At 37.3% G+C, this 23,837-nt stretch overlaps 1 protein-coding gene and 1 long non-coding RNA gene across 2 annotated transcripts in view; one reads left to right on the top strand and one right to left on the bottom strand.

The window, feature by feature from the left end:
- Positions 1 to 306: 306 nt before the first annotated feature.
- Positions 307 to 23,837, bottom strand: part of LOC136238429 (uncharacterized) — a 28,846-nt gene continuing 5,315 nt past the window's right edge. Inside the window, exons 2-3 of the mRNA XM_066028894.1 lie at positions 7,885 to 8,096; positions 307 to 905 (exon numbers count right to left, since the gene is read on the bottom strand). Of these exons, the coding sequence (XP_065884966.1) occupies positions 498 to 905; positions 7,885 to 8,096 (620 nt within the window). The 3' untranslated portion in view covers positions 307 to 497. The remainder of the gene's footprint in view (positions 906 to 7,884; positions 8,097 to 23,837) is intronic.
- LOC136239519 (uncharacterized) lies at positions 16,921 to 17,512 on the top strand. Its single transcript, XR_010693504.1, has 3 exons — positions 16,921 to 17,071; positions 17,126 to 17,304; positions 17,356 to 17,512. It is a non-coding gene; the product is annotated as an uncharacterized lncRNA (long non-coding RNA).

Below are 23,837 nucleotides of genomic sequence, written 5' to 3'. Positions count from 1 at the left end.
GTACAGTAAAGTCAAAGGAAGGAAGGAAGGGCAATGGCTACAATTATGGACAGATACTTATGGCTGTTTAGACCATCAATACTTTAGAAGCCTTTACATCTGATATTTTGAAACCTATGACTGCTCTATTAGAGTGTACTGTATACCTAGAGTCTATCAAGGTCCTGAACTAGATACACTGGTGGGAGTTCTCCTTTTCACATTGTTTAATTTGTGATATCAACTAAAGAAAAATCTGTTTCATGAGTTTTGCAGCATATTTTACTGCTACATCTTGATAAACTGCCATGCAGCTAACAATGTATACAAAACTTTAACATATACTTCCTCAATTTGAGCTCTGAATATATTTAAGTAAAAACAATATGGCAATAATAGTAATTTAAATACAAATACTAGTGGGATGTATAATATATAATTACAAAAAGTGTGCATGTGCAAATATGCATGTATGACTTGTACATTAAGATCTCAACGTAATGTTGCAGCAAGGTCTTTCAAGGTTTCTTCTTGTATTTGAAGTGATCGCATTTCCAATGTAAGTCATGTACACATTTTTCTTTCAAACGCTCAATTTTTGTGATATAGATACATTTCCATTGTGCTATTATCTTTGAATGCTGACTATCAACAAAGTAGTCAGCAATATCATGCTGCAGCTCAGCACATGTTGCATAAAGTATTCTCTGGCCTCCAAGGAGGTATCTGTCCTTAGTGTCAACAAGGTCCTGAAAGTCACAATTGAATATTGCAGTTTCTGCTGCATGAACCAATTCTACTGTTTTGTGATTTAGTACTGAACACCACTGACTGAACACTGACTTTAGGTCCTTATATGCAGTTTCCTCTATAGAATTCTTCACAAAGTTTATTTCACCAATAGTTGAAAACTGGACTATGGACCCCTGTAATATAAGTTACCAAAATTATGACAACATACATTTTTTCATGCATTCTACCGCCTGCCATTCAGTTTTAACTGTCCCACAACTGTTATGGAAAGGCTTTCAAAGATCATACAGAACTAAGGGTTGAAATGTGAGAAACTAAAGATGGCTAAGATTACTACACAATTATGTTAATAAGTTAATAGTTGAATGTAAGGACAAATCATAAATTTTGCAAGCTAGATTATTATAATAAAAAGTGCTCAAACAAAGGGTCAGGATTATTTCTTGCATGATTTATAATGTCATGCAGCCATATGGTGGCTACGGAAATTTATGGGCTAACTTTACATGTTTTTGTGATTAAGCTAATTAATTACCATATTGTCTCACATTATGGTCTGGGTGTTTATTTCTTTCAAGCAACTTTTTACTCCAGCTACTAAATGAGACCAGTGACTGTATGAGACCGGCATTTACCTATATACCTGATCGGCATTCATGAGTCAACTTCATACCTTGGTGTTGTATAGTCTCGCGCAGCCAGACTACTATTTCAACACTGGGGCTTATCAATTAGTGCCTGTGCTGAAAGACTAGGTGTTGTACTCTCCTGGACTCTCCTTGAATACCTTGATGTTTACCTCAGCATATTTCACAGATTCAAGCTTAAAAGGAACTCTATAAAATGTTCTTCACTTCATCGCTTATATCTGGCACCACCCGGAATTGTTAAGTGCCGGGTTCATACTGAAATGAAAAGTTTTTATTGTTGCGTCTAGTAGTTTTCCAGAGCATTCGATTTTAGGGGACACGAAAGGTATCATTAGGGTTAGGGTCGGGTTCAGCCTTGGTTTCTTCTTCACCTTTACTTTTTAGGTTAGGTTCTTCTTACTATATATACCTGGATATATACTGAGACTACTACGTGAGTCGCATTTATAAGATAGACAAGTAGGGGTAGTGGGTAGCTAGCAGTGGTAGCATGCCTGCCTGAAGCACTAGTAGTCCAGGGTTTGAGCCCCGGATGAATTTTGTGGTTTTTGTTTTCAGTCTTCTTTTGGTGACCCTTTTTTTGTCCACGTTTTACTGTCGGTTCAATAGCAAGCCTGGCTTATTGAACCAACTTTCGGTTCAGTATCCACTGCCTTAAAAAATAATGACTGCACTAGACGTTTATTTGAGACTCGGCATTTATTCGAGACCCGGAATTTATTTTTGTTATGATGCCTGTGATGCTGTATATTCCCAGTGACTAAATGGGACCATGAGACCGGCCGTAATTCGAGGCAATATGGTTTGTCCGTCTTGTATAGTAAACTTCACTTTAGTAGCCACAATAGTTTATTATGTATGACTGTAATGAGAATGAGTTTCCACCACAAACTGTTTTGTCTGTCTCATAACACAGACATACCCTTGCATAGGGGTCCTGTGTTTGGGATAACCGAACTAGTGTACGGTTAATATGTAATTATGGATAAGTGACTATTATATGACTTTAATCATAATTCTTAGAGATAAAAAGTAATGTATGTATCACTAAGAAGATACTGGAGACAGGTAGAGACAATCCTTGACTGTTTTATCATGTATGGTGTACATGAGTACATATTATTATGCATGCGCAACACTGAAAACTAATTACACTGAAACCAGCTGTGATTTGAGTCACTATGTAAGTAAACTATAAATAGTTCTATGGAGTGCTTTTAAGGCATCTTTGTAAACAGTTAATTGGGATTTGTTGTTTGTTCGGGCTGGTTTTTGCTAAACTTTGCCATTTAGTAACTTCATTGTGGTTAGTATTTTGTAAACAAAATAAAATTACACAGTTGAGTTCCTGAGTGTTTCAGTGTATGGTTACTAAGTAGTTCTGTGTATAGGCAAGGTCAATATCATAGTATAGCGGCACTACCAAAAAATCGTGAAAACTATGAAACTTTCCACATAAATAGTAGTCCTCAATACATGTGTTTTTAGATATAGTGCCATTGCTGATTTGACCTTTAGTGACTTATGGCCATTTTTGTACAGAAAATTTATCATTTTTGTCTTTAACTCGCTGAGGCAGTAATTAACTTGTTAACACATGGTAACAAACAAAAGATCTTGCTGATATAAACAATTTGGTTTTTAATTGAAGTCAATAGGTGATTTCATTCTTAAGTTATGAGTATTTTTATTAGCTGCAAAATTTGATAAATTTATGTATAATTTTATCTAGCCACAGGTGATCAATTCACACCTCAAAGGCAGGTAAATTATATCAAATTTTGCAGCTAATAAAAATGATTATAACGTTGTAATGAAATCACCTATTGACTTCAAATAAAAACCAAGTTGTTGCTATTAGCAAGATCTTTTGTTTGGTACTATGTTTTAACAAGTTAATTACTGCCTCAAGGAGATAAAGATAATAATGATCAATTTCCTGTACAAAAATGGTCGTAAGGTCACCAAAGATCAACTCAGTGATGGCACTATCTAAAAATACATGTATTGAGGAGTACTATTTATGTGGAAAGTTTCATGATTTTATGAAAATGTGCACAATATTACCAATTTTAGGGGACTTTGCCGCTACACTATGATGTGATTCGTTGATTCGGCCAGTAGTCACTAGGAATTCAGCTGTGTTTCCCTTCATAATGGAAATCATCCATATTTGTCATAGTGGCTATTTTAATATCAGAGGTGCTTTTCAAACAGTTCTTGATTCACACTGCTGTGTTACGGGATGAACATAACCAACAACGAAGCATAACGAATACCTCATATAACTGGGGTGTGGCACCATTTCTTTCTTTTGGTATGCATGGATTCTTTTTAAACAGTTCTTGATTTGAAATGCTGTGTAACGGGTTGAACATAGCTGACAATGAAGCGAAATGGATACTTCACTTTTCAGACGATAATTGGGGCGCGCGGCACCATTTCAGATACGGTATGCGTGGGTTCACCAGTCATAATTATTATTTACAATAAAAATTTAACAAACAAGTATACAGAAAAATTTGGAATTTTCAACTAGAGTAGGGACCATAACACATCGATAAAATGTACTGAAACAAGCTGGTGTAGTGCATGATATTAATTCACAGTAAAACAATAAGAAGTGTTATATCCCACTGTGTGCTCAAGATACCATAATGGAAATGCACAGTAGAGATACTTCTCATTGTTTTACTGTGAATTAATATCATGCACTACTCCAGCTTGTTTCAGTACTTTTATTGATGTGTTATGGTCCCTACTCTAGTTGACAATTCCAAAATTTTTCTGTGTACTTGTTATTTAACGTACATGCAGGATGAAAACCACGATGCAAGTGACTGCTTGTCCATGCATGGGGCGGGTATATGTAACAAGGTTTTTCTTGTTTGAGGACTCCAGAAGTTTTTATTTACTCCATATTTCTTAATTCTTAGTAGTGACAAGACACAAAGGCTGAAACAATTATAATACAATAAGTGGTGCATGGCACTAAATAGAGTCTACAATATTTATGCTTGAAATGCCTTCCCTAGGGACTTCATATCAAAACTTGTGTCAAGTTTACCACAAAAATTAAATTACGCGTATACGAAAATTTGACTCTGAGTTACCAGTAGAATCTCTCTTCCTACTTGATATAAAATACATTACTACAAACCTCAGTCCACTAGAACCCCTGTTGCATCGAGTAGCATCCGAAAAGTAGCTATCCGAAAAGTAGCTCTCTGGGAAGTAAGTATTATTTTCGTGTGTCCATTCAAATATATGGAGTTTTTGTTACAAACATTTAATCCACCAGAGCACTGGCCAATACTGTCGCAATCCACATACATTTCACACCAACCTGTTGCTGCTAGACTGCTCTAAATAATGCTACCCATTTTAATGGGGATTTCCCATGTGTGACTTAGAATCATCGCGATAAATGTACCATGCGCAATCATCAATACGCAATGTATGGGAGTTATTTGCAATCAACGGACTTCAGCCTGCAAGAACAGTGACTTCCCGGTTGAATTGTGATAAAATTGTATTGAACAAAAGAAAGCTGAAGGTTAGAAATTGTTAATTCCACCCGTTTTTTTTGGAAAAGTCTAATGTGTAAGGTGTAACGAAACTTTATGCTTTAAAAACATGTGTTTTGCGTACAAAATGTATTGAAAAACGAAATACACATATGGCTTCATTTGACAAAATGTACAGACTAGTTTTGATATGTATGTTCTTGATGCTTTCACAACTTGTTTACAAGATACTAGGATTGTGTCTACATTGTGTACAAGTTGCTGTCTGTATTAGAGCTTTGATTGAGGAAAATACACATAGGGGAAACCCAAGGGATAGGTAACAATCTGAAATTTCATAGGTCACGTCTGAATTTATTTCTGAAAGATGAAAATTAATATTGCCTGATATTTTGTACATTTGAAAGATGAAAGTTGGTAATCAAGCAGATGTAACGAGAATTTACAGAAATTTAGAATTATGAATTTAAATTGCTGAATTTTACAGTTTCTTTTAATTTTGGAACTACTGAATTTTAGGGAGAAATATTAATTGAAATGTTCTTTGAAAGACGAAATATGGGCACCCATATTTCAAATTTTGAAATTTCGTAGGTGATTTTGGCTTGTTACCTACCCATCGGGGAAATCCACAACTAGATAATGCCAATGTTAGATAGACTGTACAAACATGGGTATGTTGGCTGGTATAACGTGACGGTAGGTGTAACATAAGGTAGAGATCTAGAAATAAAGTAAAATAGCTATGCAGCCTTTTTTATTTAGCAAGGTCTCCAGAGCTAATATTGCAAAACTGTCCCTACATGTAAATTAGGCAGGCCTGTAACCAAGAGGGGTTCAAGTGGTTCGGACGAACCCCCCTCCAGGATTAACAATGTTTTACAAATTGTTTTAAGCTGGCGTATAAGACATGGGTGCCCAAAAGGTATAGAGGGGTTATATGTAAGGCACTGAAGGCTGCTCTGAGGTGTTAACTAAAGTGGATCTAAGCTCCACCTCTACACAGCTAAGATCTGGGTGGGGATGAAAATTCACTAAAAAGATCGATATATACTCTAATAGAACAGTCACTAAAATACCCTAATCGTTCATGGTTAAAGCTTTCAAACAATTACCAAATTGAACCTCTTCTATAATGTGTTTATCAGAACACTGTGCTATACCTATTTTTCAGATATGTAGTCATGGCTAAAATCATAAGTTTAACTACTATAATCAGTAAAGTGTAGAAACCCAAATTATTTTGTGGCTCCTTAATGAATTGTACTGATGTAGCTGAAGACGTCTGTGCTTTATATAGCTGCTAGGCAACAAATAGTAAATACTGTTTGGTATACCTGAGAAATGCTTGTGTGCATGTAATGCTCTTGATGTTCAGTTAAATGTTTAGTTATTGGATAGTGCTGGCCAGCTAACTATACAGCAAGGAAGTTCACAATAAAAACTATCTGCATGAGTATATTTGCAAAGTCCTAGTTCTTTCACTGATGTGCAGGGGTGTATATGGGCTGGCATGAGGTTCTGGAAACTCCCCTCTGAAAATCAATCTAAATTAGCTGTCATAATAGTGAACTAACCATACAATAAGAAACCATGAATCAATGTAATTTTTAAGTATTTTAATGTTTAAAATGTGTCAGTGGTGGAGGCTATGCCCCAAGATCCCTGCATTTATGAATCACCACCAAATATGGTAATCACCACCAAATATGTTAACCACCTTGGAAAAAATGCCTTGTGTATTTATTTAGCTATATACTTGCATGTACACTGTAAACCTACTTAGTCTCTGTCCTAAGAAACCACAGCATTGTACAGTACAGCCAAGAAGTCACATGTGACCTAGATAGCTCATGTCAATTAAGTGTAACACAAAAGAATAATAGCTATTGGAGTACTGAGCAAAACAGTGATACGTAGATAGTAAATGGATAACTTCATGTGTTGATTATTTCAATGTATAGAAGAAATGTATCCAGTTAAAGCTACTAAAATTAACCCAAGCTTGTGCAGTTGCTGCACATACTGAAGTTGAGATTAACTTCAAATTATACAGTATGTCAGAATTATACACTTACAACTGCTCTTTGGAGTCATTGGTGTGTACTACCAATTTTAGGCCAGTTAGGAGAAGTCAAACATTAAAATGTTGTCAGCAGCTGGGGGCTGTGCCCCAGACCCCCACTGCTGTAAATACCTACCATGTCAAAGTTGAACCCCTCTTTGACAAATCCTGGTTACGGGCCTAATAAAAATAACTCACAGTAATGGCCGTGCGTATTTTAATTGTGGGCATGCACTTCGTAATTTCTTGGCCGCACAACTCACTACAGTGAGTCAGTTAGGGACCTACCAATTATGCTGGCATAATTATGAGCATAATAGGTGCCTGAAGGCATTGAGCATAATGCTAGCATAATAGGAAGAATATTTCAGCCATACTACAAATCCTTGATGGTCAAACTACATATCACAGAAAAGATCGATATACTCTAATAGAACCAACAGTCAATAACTCTAATAGAACAATCAGGCAGCTGACTATACTCTGTCACATGCAGTTTTGAAGAGCAAAGATGTGCTTCAGCCACTTATCATGTGCCCATAACTGCGAGTGATTAATGACTGGAACAGTCTTACAAGTGTTATTGTAGGAAATTCTTTATTAAATCAGCTATAGATAATTACATTTATGGCTCTAGATTTATGTTGATGTAATAATTATATTCATAGTTGATTTTTGTTTATTGCATCTAATTTATGTATGTATCTGTATGCAATTGAATGGGCATACAGGCTTCTAAGCTTGACAACTGAAATCACATCATAATAAAAAAAAAGGGGGAAATGAGGCACAGCATAATTTGAGCATAATAGGTAAAAAATTTGAGCAGTGCAGCATAGCATAATAGGTAAAACTTTGAGCATAAGACGGTGCCCCTTGATCTATATACACATAGAAAATATTTGCTTACCTGTATAGGAAATACTCTTAGAGTACTATTGCCATATATCTCCCAATCAGACAAATCACCATCAGTGAGCTCCCTACCACGATAGCAGAGACAACCAACTGTTAAGCATAACTTTTCTTCAATCATCCATCTCAGTTGTTGTATGGTAGTATATTCAAATACATGGAAAGTGATGGTTCTTCTACCCATGTCAACAAATACAGTGAAGCGTCCTATTGTAATGCAAAAATGATCAGTTAAAGTATGTAATTTTTTAACTTGATTAAGGGACATCTGCAGCATGCCGTGCAGGTAAATTACTGGCAGGCAAATTACATAGTTGTAATACTAACACTCAGTACCTTTGAACAATCATGAATATATAGCTACATGTACAGATTACTTATTAGAGTATGTTAAAATTCAGCAAAGTAAACTGCATACATATGATCCGCAATCAACAAATAAATTTCTGGCTGAAGCAAATGAAGACAGCATTTTAACAATTGCCACACAGATTTGACAGAATTAACTAAAAGTGTCCACATTACTTTGTGAACACTCCGCAATGTCTGCCATGCAGAACTGTTTAAACCCTTTGGTGGAATAAATAAGTCCCCTAGTGTACTATTACAGGTAAGATGATATCATTGTAACTTTTTGATGGTTAATACTAATTGCAGATGATCCCTTTGGTAATTGTAATAGGGAAAGGCAGGTTGTGGTGGCATGCTGCCACCTTCATAGTGGTATCATGCGCATATGTGTTGCTAAATTGTAATCTGGAAACAAACATTTAATAGTGAGCAATTTTTACTCTCTATAAAAATGTTACAATGTTGTTAAGTTGTGAAACTATGAATGTTGTGGCTTACTGCACTTTAATTAAACCTTTTTGCTGCCAACTGAATTTAGACTTACACTTCTAAACTGCTAAGGCTTATACACCATATAATTATACAACCAAGTAGTAAAGATAATACGAAACGCGGTTAAAATTACATCATAAATAAATAAATAAATAATTAATAAATAATAAATAATGTTCTCGAAAACTACGAGGTCTAGAGACATGAACTAACCGGGGATAGATTCGCCTGTGAATGAAGGCACAAACATATAATCGTCGTTCTTGTTCGTGCTGATGACTTGACCATACGTGTAATTCTATATAACGCCCAGTACCACACCCTTGCTTAATTATTTACAGATTGCACGAAGGAGAAGATTAGCGATGTCTGTGCAGGAGAGCCAGACGCCACTTTACGTGTAAAGAAGAAGATTACAAGTAAGTTTTTATGTTTGCAACATCTCAAGTCTCCATGCCAGCTGCCAGTGGATTCATTCACGTAAATAAACAATACAAGAAAACACTAAAACATATGCCACGCTCTTTACAATACAGTTACATATAAAATACAAGTAAACAATTTTGTCTTGTGCAGCTGGCATGGCGAACTTCCTTTGTGTTGGTGTCAGGCAATTCAATATGTGCTTGATCTTTTTTACCTTCACCTGGCGTAGCTAGCTATTAGACTCTGGCTGGCTTGGCTGTCTTCCTTTATCTGGTTTATCTGGCTTGCATACTCCTACAGTATTGTGTAGCTATCTCCTGCAAGTTGTGTATACATAATTATAGTGTGTCACCCATCACTGTGCCCGGCATTGCTACACCACTGATGAACCTTATGTAGCTCTAGTTGATGTTGATATACTGTGCTGTATATTGGCTAATAATTTTTATCTGGTGATGTTGCCTATAATATATTGCTGCATACAATACTGCAATAATGTATAGTTCTCTCCTGTATGTTTTGTATACATATACTTTGTACACATCACTGTGCCATTACCACACCAATGATGTACTGACACTTAGCTACTTGTGGCCTTTAGTTATGATGCCACTATTGTGTTATATCTGTCACTACTGTGACATATTGAGATGATTTGGGGATCGTGCCTTCACCACCTAATAGCCTCACCAGGGGGCTGTCGCGTTGGTGTATGTACTTGGTTGTATGTGACGCGGTCCTAGTTATACAACCAAGTAGTAAGAATAATACGAAATGCGGTTAAAATTACGTCATTAATAATGAATGAATAAATAAATAAATAAATAATAATTAATAAATAATAAATAATGTTTGAGAAAACTACGAGGCCTAGAGAAATGAACTAAGCGGGGATAGATTGGCCTGTGAATGAAGGCACAACCGTATAATAAGTACGCCTGTTCGTGCTGATGACTTTACCATATGTGTAATTCTTTATAACGCCCAGCACCACGCCCTTGTTTAATTACAGATTGCTCAAACGAGAAGATTAGTAAATGCCCGCAGAGAGGCCAGGCGCCACTTTACTGGTAAGCAACAACATTACAAGTATGTTTAAATGTTTGTAACTGTGTATTTTGTGTGCAGGATATGCGCTCCAGGCATCATGCAGTGAAGGACCAGCTGATGACCAGTTGGGATACCAGCTGATGCGCTCATAAACAACCAGCTGGAACAGCAAGGTAATGAGTAATGTAAAACTTGTACTGGTAGTTGTATTATAGGTCTACATCTTCATCCTTCATCTGGCTTGCTAGTGGCTGGAATTATTTTCATTATACATGCACCTTCATCTGGCTTGCTGGCGGCTGGAATTATTTTCCACTCGGCTTAACTACTAGTCTACTGTGAGTCTGTAATAGCTAAACAAGAAGCCGATGCAGTGCTGAATATAAAACAATGTGTAACTATCTCCTGTATGTTGTGCATGGCTGTATGCATAATATTATAGACTGTGATCACTGTGCCAATGCCACACCACTGATATACAGGTACATCACCAGTGGCCTCTAGTTACAACAGAGTCTGTTGTGCCATATTGGCTTGATTGGGATAAATTGCTAATTGTGCCTTCACCATATCCCTTATTCTGCATAGCCCCACTTCACTGCTGAGTCATCTTCAGAGACACGTCACACCTACAATATATAGTTACTTTCAATATAGCTAACTTAACTTGGTTTTGTGTAGGTTGTGTTTTAGCATTGTGGTTTTCTGATGCCAGTTAAACTCCCTTGCCTGCGTACGTATGTATATGTATCATTTCCAAAGGTACACGCACACTGCTCTGAGTGTTTCCTATGGCACTGTTTATACTTGCCCAATGGGTAGGTTGCAACGTTGGTGTATGTACTTGGTTGTATGTGACGCAGTCCTAGTAATAATAATAATAATAACTATCAAATGTGCACATCTCGGATTAAAGAGAGGGAAACAGTACTTAAGTGATGGTTTAACTTTGCCTAGTGGTGAGTTGATAAATCCCTTGAGCTTGGGAATGGTTACAAGTACTTGGTGTTCTTGGCGGCTGTGATATCCTTCATAACAGTATGAAAGCGAAGATGAGACAAGAATATTTTTGATGCCTCAGGTTAATTTTGAGGTCACAGCTTAACAGTAGAAATAAATTTAATGCTGTGAATGCATATTGTCTCCCCATTATTCAATATGCTGTAGGGATAGTAAAGTGGAATGTGGATGATTTGCGATCTATGGATAGAAAGACTAGAAAGCTGTTGACAATCCACAGAGGACTTCACCCCAGAAGTGATGTTGATCACCTATATGTTCCCAGAAAGAAGGGAGGTAGGGGGTTGAAATTGGTTGAGGATGTGGTATAGGAAGAGAAATGCTCATTTTTTCTTACCTATCTAAGAGCCAGGAACCATTACTGAAAGCAGTGAAGGTATCAGGTCTAATCATTACATCTGAGTCTAGCAGCACCAACATTTAGAGAGATTTAGTCATTACAAGTACACAGAAAAATTTGGAATTTTCAACTAGAGTAGGGACCATAACACATCAATAAAAGTACTAAAATAAGCTGGAGTAGTGCACGATATTAATTCACAGTAAAACAATAAAAAGTGTTATATATATCCTTACTGTGCATTTCCATTATGGTATCTCTAGCGCAGTAGGGATGTAACACTTCTTATTGTTTTACTGTGAATTAATATTGTGCACTACTCCAGCTTGTTTCAGTACTTTTTATCAATGTGTTATGGTCCCTACTCTAGTTGAAAATTCCAAATTTTTCTGTGCACTTGTTAGTTAACTTTTTTTGTAAATAATAATTATGACTGGTAAACCCACGCATACTGCATCTGAAATGGCGCCGTGCCCCCCAATTATCATCTGAAAAGTGAAGTATCCATTACGCTTCGTTGTTGGCTATATTCAACCTATTACACAGCAGTATGAATCAAGAACTGTTTGAAAAGCACCTCTGATATCAAAATAGCCACTATGACAAATACGGACAATTTCCGTTACGAAGGGAAGCCATCATGTGCTATCGCCAAATTGACACTTTTTGCTGTCAGCAAAGATGAATGGGACACAAAGGAGGACACTGATAAGTCCATGAAGAATGCATTGTACGTATACTTCAGTATGCCAAAAGGTACCTGTCAGGCCGAAGCGACGTCAAATAGTGAAAAAATCAAGCCCGTAGCCTTAGCCGTTATCAAGTTACGCTTGTCTGGAGGCATCAGTCAGTCAGTTACTTACTTACTCAGTCAGTAGAAAATTTTGCTAAATAAACAATTTTTAAAATTCTGTAGCAACTTGTTGAAAGTGTTTCGGGTCAATTTGAAAGCTTGTTTGGGCTTAGTTTCACCAAACCAATACCGCCTGATTGTTGTTAGAGGAAATCGAGGCTGTTCCTTGTGTGATATTATTTCGTAGGCCACGCCTACTCCTTTGTGGTCCCTACTATACACTACGATTACACTACTATCATAGTGTATGATTCTCAGAAGGCACTCCATGGATATTTTGTAAGATCATGTGACAGAAATGTAGATGAGGTGGCTAGTGTGTATTGGCTAACAATGGATGACCTTGCTTTGGAAAAAGAGGGTTTCCTTCTGGCCAAAAAAAAAGTTTCCTTCTGGCCACACAAGACCAGGCACTCTGCACAAGAGCATTGCAGACTGTTTTCACTGACTCTTCTACCCCACAATGCTGACTGTAATTCACAACCAGAAACTGTAGAGTCCTTGATTTCGGGTTGCACTCAGTTGGCAGGCACAGAGTATAAGGCAAGACACGATGATGTAGCCAAATACATCCACTGGCTGTTGTGCGGTAAATATAACATGCAACGGGAGCGTCACCGGTGGACTGACAGTGTTACAGAGAATGATTTTGCCAAGATACTTTGGGACTTCAATATTTCGTGGACCACATGATATCAGCAAGGCAGCCAGATATTGTGATTATTGACAAGGTTTCTGCTCTTATTATGATGATAGATGTATCTATTCCTACTGACAAGCATCTATCTGCTAAGGAAGAGGAAAAGCTCTCCAAATACCAGGACTTAAGAGTTGAGCTAAAAAGATTATGGTGAAAGAAAACATTAATGGTTCTTACAGTGATTGGAGCTCTTGGTTCTATTTCTAAGAGACTTCAGAGTTTTTTGGAATTTTTGAATCTTACCTCGTTAAATATCTACATACATATATACTACAGAAGACAGCTCTATTGGGAATCGCAACCATCTTAAGAAAAGTTGTTCAGCTCTCAGGGTGTGGGTAGCACTCCAAGCTAGAAATGCCTTTACCTGTTCATGTACGTATTTACATGTTTCTGTGATTAATTTAATAATAATAATGATCCTGCTTTATTTTACATAGATATTTGTAAATTATTTACCAATCTTCTTGATTTGCACTATACTTTTGTAGCAGTACCATTTGTGTTTGTACCACTATGTTGCTGTGATTTCCTTCCATAATAATAATAATTATAATAAGTAAGCATTGTTCATTGAAGTATTTTAAAACTTTTTAATCAATCTGTGTCATGTAGCTATTGGGATCACATCCCAATTGCTGGAGAGTTCAGATGTAAAATTATTATGTGACTTTAACATTTATACTGATCACTATGTAGCTGCTTGGCACCCAGATATTGTGATAATAGATAAATGTCAGAAGATGGTGCAGATTATTGGTGTTGCAGTTCCTTCAGATTGCAATGTTTCTGCAAAGGAAATTGAAAAGATTGAGAAACATAAGGATTTATCAATTGAATTGACATCTCTATGGAAAATGAAATGTGAGGTTATTTCACTAGTTATTGGAAGTTTGGGTTGCATAGCAAGTATGTTGGAGGCTTATTACAGAGACTCACTATTAATTAGTTTTGTACTTTAGAATTGTTGCAGCGAACAGTCGTTTTAGGTTCTAGCTATATTTTATGTAGATACTTGTAATTTACAGCTAACAGATCTTGTTGATCTGAACTTTCTCTTTCGTACCAGTACATATTTGTTTTTGTACCAGTATGTCATTGTGATTACCCTTATAATAATAACTATACAACCAAGTATTAGAGATAATAGATTACCCTTTGAACGTAGTACCAAGTACTACGTTCAAAGTCTGTTGTGATGACCTCTACTAAGGATGCATTATTGGATCAAGCACCTCCAAGTTTAAAGAGAGCTTTAGAGCTGGCTTTTGAATGGGGTGCTTCCGATTGGTTTACTGTACTTCCTGTGCAGGAAAATGGGGTTACTCTTCACAAGACAGATTTTCATGATGCTATTGCTCTTCAGTATGGCTGGGATCCTGTTAGACTTCCTGATCGTTGCCCTTGTGGGGTCAAGTTTTCTGTTGACATGCATTTTCTTGCCCTAAAGGTGGATTTCCAACTATTCGACACAATTAAATACGTGATCTAACAGCTTCTTTGCTGATAGAGGTGTGCCATGAAGTACAGGTTGAACCAACCTTACAGCCTCTTTCTGGGGAACATTTTGATCATACCACCCTTAACACGGAAGATGGGGCACATTTAAATGTTGCTATGAATGGTTTTTGGGGTAGCAGATGTGAAAAGTCTTATGTTGACATTAAAGTGTTCAATCCTCATGCGCCTACTAACCGCTCTACTCCAAGGTCCATTTATCGTCGTCACAAAAATGTGAAGAAGTGTACTTATAAAGCTCAAATTCATGAGGTTGAGCATGGCACCTTTACTCCTCTTGTTTTCTTTGCAACGGGTGGGATGGCTGATCAAGCTATTGTGTTTTACAAACGTCTAGCTTCCCTCTTTTCAGAGAAGAGGAATGATCACTATGCTGCTGTAATGGGACTAATTAGATGTTGCTTGTCTTTTTCTCTACTACTACACTCTGCAATTACATGTTTACGTGGTTCCCGCTCTTCTGCTGACAGATCCATTTGTGAGAATCCAGTTGCTGCTGTCGATTTGATCCGGGCAGAGACTGGGTTCTCTCCATTATATAATTGTTAATTTTATTTAATAGCAATGGTTATTATTATCTAATCCAAAACAGCCAAGCTATAAAAAAAAAGTGTGACCCTCAGAAAGGCTATGATGAAAAAAGATGTGAAATCCAAGGTGGATGCCAAGAAATCGCCGTGATGGTAGGATAATGGTAAAAATTTTAATAGCAACAATTCAGGTGAATTTGGTGCTGCTTGGTCTTGGCACAAAATTCACCTGAATTGTCGTTATTAAAATTTTTACCATTAACCTACCACCACAGCCATTTCTTGGCCGCCACTTTGGATTTCACATCTTTTTTTCACCATAGCCTTTCTGAGGGCCGCACTCTTTTTTTATAGCTTGGCTGTTTTGGATTAGATTTCACTTCTTTTTGTATTTGTATACCCCAAAGCCAGCCTATGGCTGGCTTTAGGGCTTTTTAACCAATCATTTTTTTTCTTTACCACAGGAAGAAGAAAAGATGAAGCAGGGCGATTTCTTTGTAGCTGAACTCTCTACAAGGTGATCCTTCTAGCTGATCTCTCTACCGGATGACTTGTTTGTAGCTGAACTCTCTACAGGGTGATTTGTTTGTAGCTGAACTCTCTACAAGTTAACTGATCTCTCTACAGGGCGATTTGTTTGTAGCTGAATTCTCTACAGAGCGATTTGTTTTCAGCTGAACTCTCTACATGGTAGTTTCTTTGTAGCTGAACTCTCTACAAGGTGGCTTCTTCTAGCTGATCTCTCTACAGGATGACTTGTTTCTAACTGAACTCTCTATAGGATGATCTGTTCATAGCAGAACTTCCTACTGGGTGACTTGTTTACAGCTGAACTCTCTTACATGGTGGTTTCTTTGTAGCTGAACTCTCTACAAAGTGGCTTCTTCTAGCTGATCTCTCTACAGGATGACTTGTTTCTAACTGAACTCTCTACACAGTGATCTGTTCATAGCGGAACTTTCTACTGGGTGATTTGTTTGCAGCTGAACTCTCTACATGATGGTTTCTTTGTAACTGAACTCTCTACAAGGTAACTTCTTCTAGCTGATCTCTCTACAGGGCAATTTGTGTGTAGCTGAACTCTCTACAGGGTGATTTGTTTGTGCTGAACTCTCTACATAATGGTTTCTTTGTAGCTGAACTCTCTATTAGGTACCTGATCTGACTACAGGGTGACTTGTTTGTAGCTGAATTCCCTACAGAATAACTTGCAATGTAATATAATTGAGTAAATTATAAACGCAGCTGAATGCTTTATTAGGGTGACTGTTTTATTAGAGTATCTCAATCTCGCATTTGCTACACGTAGTTGCCTTTCGAATCATAACTCAGTGGTTTGTAATCCGATTCTTCTGTACTACTGCAAGGACTTTCTATGATAAATATTCCAGCTACATACTGATTTTCAGCTCGTTGCTCTAAGCGGTTTGCCTGGTAGACACGAAAACTAATAGTTTTTTTTATTCATAAAAATCGATCGCGTAATTTTGACACAGGTTGGGTTTTGTGTCATATCTCCATGGTTTTTATCCCGATTCCTTTCAAACCACAAAAAGGCACTCCTACAATGGTTGCTCCATTTACATATCAATTTTCAACTGATTCCTCTAAGGGGTTTACCCTGTAGGCGTCGACCTTATTTTACACACATAATCGGTCATAACTCCATGAATGTTCATCGGATTTATGTTACCTCTAGTACACCAGATTCACTTAGTCTTGAATATATTTTTTTGCATGTTAAAACATCATGTATTTTGTAGTACACAGATTTTAGGTGTATTTTATTTAATGCTTGCCTGTTGGTTTTTACAGACCATCTGTTCACAGTGATTTATATGTTAGCAGTTGGATATGGTCATGGTGTGAAACTTGAGAACAGGCAGATCAAATGAATTTCAGGTTAGTTGGCGTGCAAAAGAATTGTTGCCATAAATGACTGAATTTGTGTATTAGAATCAGGAAGGAGAAGGTGACAGAGTGTGGTCTGCCAGATGCTTCTGTTTCCTCAATGATGAGATTCATCTGTCCTGGTATGATCTCAGCATTGTTTATGATCTCAGAAGTTTCCTGATTATACTGTTGCGGTGGGACCAAACTAATATCCAGGTCAATGATGAGATTCATCTGGCCTGGTAAGATCTTAGAATTATATCTTTGTTGTTTATGATCTCTTCAATTTCCAGATTGAGGCGTACAGTTGCATGTGATGGGAATAAACTACTTCATAGGTTACGTCACTATCCCATTATATTGTCAGAATTGTGTTGCTAATACCACTGACATTTAATGTGATATATTTTGTAATGTAACATGTGTATTAAGTGACATCATAGTGGTGACATGCATGATGAAAACCACAATGGAAGTGACTGCTTGTCGTTAGGGTGGGTAATTAAGTGACATGCATGATGAAAGCCACAATGGGAGTGACTACTTGCTGTAGGCTAGGTAACAAGCTGGTTTGAGCACCACCAGAAGTTTTACAAAACAATTTAAATTAATACAACATGTGTGGTGCATGTGGCAACAAGAATTATGTTTGGAACACCTTCACTAGTGACGCTATGTTCTTGATGCTTTCACACATTGTTTATAAGACATCTGCCAATTATCATCTGGCATGGCACTAAATGGGGTTTAAAAGATTTCTTCTTAAAACTCCTTCCGTAGGGAACTTACGGTTCTACACGGTTTTACAATTTGTTTATCAAACATTAGGGCTTGTGTCCACTTCGTGTCTTTAAAAGTTGTTGGAGGGATTAGAGGTTTGATTGAAGAAAATAAGTGTATGAACAAACCAGGATTAGATAATGTCAGTGTTAGATGGACTGTACAAACAAGGGTAAGTTGACTGGTATAAGGTTACGCTACATGTAACACAAGGTTGATAAATAAGCGAAATATGTCTAAATACCCATTAATACCGGTCACAAGAAAACTACTACTACAAAAAAAGATTTTTTATTATGTAATGCAATACAAATCTATTGAGAGATATTGCATAATTCAGGGATAATATTGCGAAACCATCCCTACACGTAAATAACTCACAGTAGTGGCCGCGCGTCTTTTAATTGGGCATGCGCTTTATAGTTTCTTGGCCGCATGCCTCACTACCATGAGTCTTGATATAACACAATAAACATTGCTAACATGTTGACAGTTGAAGAGATTTTTTTCAAGTCTACTTTGAACAAGTGCATACATATATATGTGACCGTCTCAGCAAAAACCTGACTTGTTCGCACAATTAAAAAAAATTTATTCACTCAACATTATTAGCAGTGTCCAAGGAATGGATCACCAAAGTTTCAGCCTTCTGTGGTATGTAGTTTTGAAATTATAGCACTAGCCAGTAGGAAAGAGTAAGATGATCGATTTGTACAGCGACTATACTGAAAATAAACTACAGACGCTTACATTCGCAGTCATAACATCCATTTGGATTAGTCTACAACATTGCAATTTGGCTTAAAATGTTCACCATGGATCAGCACATCAGCCAAGGTATAGTGTTAGCCCTGTAGACACTTGCCCCATATGGATATGAAAGCGGTTTGGTAGAAGAAACGATGACGATCTTGTTTATGTTTACCGCATCGTAAACAAATGCATGTGACATGCATACTGTTGAAGCTACAGAAACCAAACAAAGCTTTTCAAACTCTCCATGAGCAGGCAAATAAAATGGTATATAGTTTTAATCAATTGGAATCTTCCTTCTCCGAATACTGGCCCAATAAAATCTTACATATTTTTCTTTGTAGCATGCATAATTTTTATATTATTATTTTACAAATCAAATAGTTTTTACAAGAAACAACCAATTAAACGTACAAAAAAAGGAGGGGGAAAAATGCAATAAGAGTTACTGCTTAATTAATGGGAGTCTTGACTCTACTTGAATGAGGTCAATTGGTGCTGATCCTAAAGAGTGGCCAAAAGAGTCCTTTGAGGATCTAGAACCCCTCAGACATCTAATTGCTGACCTCAGAAGTGAAAAAGACAAGCAGCACTGGATTCACCCCATTACAGCAACATAATTTGAATCCCATTTATCTGATAGCAAGGAAGCAAGGCGTTTGTAAAACATGGTTGCTTCGTTAGCCATTCCTCCTGTGGCAGAAAAGATTAAAGGAGTAAACGAACTCTGTTCAACTTCACGTATGCGAGCTTCGTATGAATGCTTCTTACACAATTCATGTTTTCTGTAAATGGCACTGGCACTGGTGGTACGATTACTAGGAGCGTGTGGGTTAAAGACTTTAACATCAATGTAAGTTTTTTCACAACGGCCAGCCCAAAAACCATTGGTTAAAATATCTAGTCAAGCACCATCTTCAATGTTTGACAAGGCTAAGGTGAACTGCTCACCAGTAATAGGTTGTAAATGTGGTTCAACATCCACCTCATGGCAGACCTCAGTAAGTAAGCTTGCTGTTAAGTCACGGATCTCGTTGTGACAGATTGAAAGGAAGCCACCCTTGGGACAAGTAAAGGAATGTTCAACAGTGAACTTAGTTCAACAGGTGCAATGTTGAGGAAGCCTGGCAGGATCCTATCCATATCTGAGTGCAACAGCGTCGTGGAAGGCAGAATTGTGCTCCTGCAAAGGCAGAACAGATAGCCAATTTGAAGCTCCCTTTTCAGAAGCCAATTCAATTGATCTCTTCAGACTAGTTGTAGCCCCTTCTAGTAAAGATGCTTTGTTAGAAGATGTCATGGAAAATTTCATGCGATACATTTCATTTTTTATTAAAAGTAGTTCACCACGAATATCACTTGAGAAAGTGCTGGTTTGAGATAACAGAAGGGATTGCAGATGCTTGGTAACTTTGTTAGAGGCGGTAAACTCAAAAGCACACATTCTGATAGGGTTGATAATACCCATGCCGCCAATCCTAGTGGGAAGAGCCAAAAAGTCTCTATCTAAATCACTGGGTGGTAGATGGCCAGTTACTGCAGGAATGAAGCTGTGTCTAATACAATCTTCATGTGGGTGAAAAAGATCATCAACATCAGGTATAGTACGAGCAACGAATAACCATTTACTGACTAGTCCATGTGTAACGGCAGAGTAAGCCACATGGGGCTGGGTGATGGCAAAAGATGATAACAACTTTAATTCACTAATCCAAGTGGTGATTTTATGCATAATTTTACGAATTATTTTTAAATTTCGTTCTTCTCAATATGCATGCATGTGCGAACAAGTCGGGTTTTTGCTGAGACGGTCACATATACATATATAATGTACCATACAAAAACAGCCAAGCTGAGGGTGCAGGCTTCAGGTGAAAAAGTTGAGGTGGTGGCCATAAAATGGCTCTGTGCAGTGATGTTAATGCTGATAAATTTTAATAATGGCTTTGTGCAATAACATCATGAAATGGCTCCCATCTTTAATTTTACAACTTTTTGGTAATAGATACCAGTCATAATCATGATACAAGAAAGTAAATGTATAAGAAAAACTAGGAATTTTAAGTTCAATTAGGGATCACAGAAAAAGTAGCAAAAGAAAGGAAGCTAGGTTGCCTACACTGCAGATACACTAGTAGACATTTTTAATCCCTAATTCAATCTACTCAATCTACCTGAATTAGGGATTAAATATCCTATCCCTTTTTCACCCTCACAATACCTTCATGATGCCTTGGCAGTATTGGTTATAGGCCCAAACTTTAGTATGATCCAAAACACTTCCAATACATTGCTACTGTATGTAATTTTAACTAGAGGAATTTTCTACTGCCTGCCTGACTGGCTTACTAATTATTGAACTGTACACACACACTTAGATTTAATGCATTAGGTATACTCTTTTGATCGTTGTATTAGTTATTCTCAATTATTATGATTCCTAGCTAGAGTAGTTTTGTATAGGAAGTTTAATCAGTGATGTAATGGCCCGCACCTTTTGTTCTATTGTCTCTTTTTGTATTTTATTCATCATTCTTCCTTGTAGTTCTATCTTGTAGCTGCTATAGTTGCATTATTAAAACTATTATCATTGGCTTTGCTCTTTTTGCTCCGCCCACCTTCCTGCTTGTACAGTAGCCCTGCTAACACTAATGCTTTCAGACAACTATAACTCAATAACGGCTAAAGCTACAGGCTTGATTTTTTTAGTTTAATGTCGATTCAAGCCACCAGGTGCATTCCTTTTGGCATGCTGTAGTATGTATAATGCACACATCGTGGACTTACCTATGTCTTCATTTGTGTCCCATTTATCTTTGCTGACAGTGCAAGGTGTCGAATTGTGGTATGATGGCTTCCCTCATTTAATGGAAATTGTCCATATTTTCCATAGTGGCTGTAGATTGATAGCAGAGGCACTTCTTAAAGTGTACTTACTTCATTTGTAACTGCTGAACATAGCTGAAGCATATACTTTTCACCTGATAATTGAGATACACATTCACATGATGACATTAAGTCCAGTGCCATTTTTTTCTTTTGGATCCAGTCACCAGTCATAATAATGAAATGAGTACAAGAAAAAATTAATTAAGAATTTTAATGTCAATTAGGCAGTGAATCAAGGGAGGTTACCTAAACCTTATAACAGTGGACGTTTTATTAAATGCAATACCACTAGAGACCTGTGAGAAGGCTAAAGCCTGTGGATACAGAGAGTCAGAAACATGTAACTGAAACATTGAAGAATGGAGAAAAAATCCCAGACCCACTGGTGACTTGATCCCCTGCAACATGCAGCCTAGGCATGCGCCAGAAGAGCCACAACAGCTGGGATCTGAAATCTCTGCATTCAACCTCTACTTGATCATTGACTTCTCACCAGCAAGGTGGTTTTATTAAATGCTATCCCACTAGGGATCTGTGTGAAGGCTAAAGCCTGTGAGTACAGGGAGTCAGAAACATGTAACTGAAACATTGAAAAATGCAAAAAAAAAATCCCAGATCCAGTGGTAACTTTTAGAGATTAAAATTGTGTCCACTGGTACATCTTCAAGTATAGCCGCTGACCTCTCTTTTTTCACTACGTACTTTTGTTTGCTGTGTGGTTATAGGGGGTTTCCACAAGGTTTCTGGAAACCCCTTTGAGTTTGGTTTACTTCAGAACAGCTTTCCAACCGTTAGGAAACTAGCTATTATGCACCTATCAATGTAATGCCTAACTACCATTAATATGGGCTGAGGGTGGGGAAAGGTTGGGGATGGTGGAATTGATTGCTAAATTTCCCCAACATAGTGGGGATTTGTCTTCACTAAAGAAATTCACTCAGGCAGCAAAGATGCGTGCTTTCAGTTTCGGAAGGAGTGTCTCGGGTGCTAGCTATTACGTTCATACTAGAATCCACTTGAACTAACTCATCACTAGACCAACGCCACACAACTGTACAAATCCCCTCCTAGCCCCAGTATTCCTGAGGTTTGCAGGTCGAGACTTAGTTGGGGTTTGTATCGCCAGTATTCCTAGTAGGTGAGGAATTGTAATTTTCAGTGATGCAAATCCCCACCTTCCCCCACCTCAGCCCGTATTAGTGGTAGTCTGGGATTACATTGATAGGTGCATTAGCTATATATATACCGGCTAGTTCTTCCTTAACTGAGTACAATCAAACCATCCCATAGGGCATAACACACGAATCATGCTCACAAATATTCATCAGCTTACTGACAAAATCACTTCCTTACAGCAGAACTTAAGGGTCACACCAAGTTGTAATTTTCCAATTAATGCCCATCATTTTAATCATTATAGTTTGTGCACTATTAGTAAACCTTCCAAAACTATATGCAGAATTGAAACAAACAGAAGAGGTGATGGTAGTAATGATAATGAAGGACAAATGCCAAGATGAAGAAACGAAGAATTGATTACCTCCTTAGATCGATATTCTATAATAGAACAGTCACTTTATAGTGAAATACTCTAATAGAGCATTCACTGATTAAATTGTTCCAAGATAATTGCTAGCCTAGTGAACTGCATAGTAAGAATAAAGCTAGCTGAACTGTATAGTAAGAATTCAGTAGATAGATTGACTTAGCTATAATCTACTCTAGACATTGATATCCAATTAAATAACTATTGGTCAGCAAGCACTAGCTATAGTAGCCTGGCTGCAATTTATTTTGTAGGCCGGTTCAGTGAGTAGCTACAAGGGCTGTAAATGACTTCCATCAGTAGTTCTATTGGAAGAAGGATTTAACTTAGATAAAAAGATGCTTTAAGCACTAAATTAAGTCCCATCATCAAGTTATATTTTACCTAGTGCTTTAAGTTTCCTACAAGATTAGCATTTATAGTATGGAAGGTGGTATGGCTCTTTTAACTCAACATGATTTAATGAGTGAGAAAGAATTGCATACTTACCACACATAGTTAGATGGAGTGTAATACAGCAGGGGCACAGTTAGCTTTCTGGATTGCCCAAGCACAAGGTCTGACTGTCCCCATGCAAACTATTTAGCAAGAAACATGAGCCCATCTCTGTGGACTCTTTATCACACATTTGTTTTCAAAAAATTGTTTAAAAGTGAACTACTGATATACCTGTACCTAGTTAGCTGCTATGATACACTGCTGCTTGTGCAGCTTATTAGACTAAAATACTACTGCATGAATAATATAGAAGCTAAACTTAAACAATGACTCTGAAGGACTAACTTAGCCTCCTTCTTTTTCACTCTT

Source organism: Dysidea avara, chromosome 11 (assembly GCF_963678975.1).
Source record: "Dysidea avara chromosome 11, odDysAvar1.4, whole genome shotgun sequence".
NCBI lineage: Eukaryota > Metazoa > Porifera > Demospongiae > Dictyoceratida > Dysideidae > Dysidea > Dysidea avara.
The sequence above is the reverse complement of the archived record's forward strand: the minus strand, read 5'-3'. Positions and strand labels throughout refer to the sequence as shown.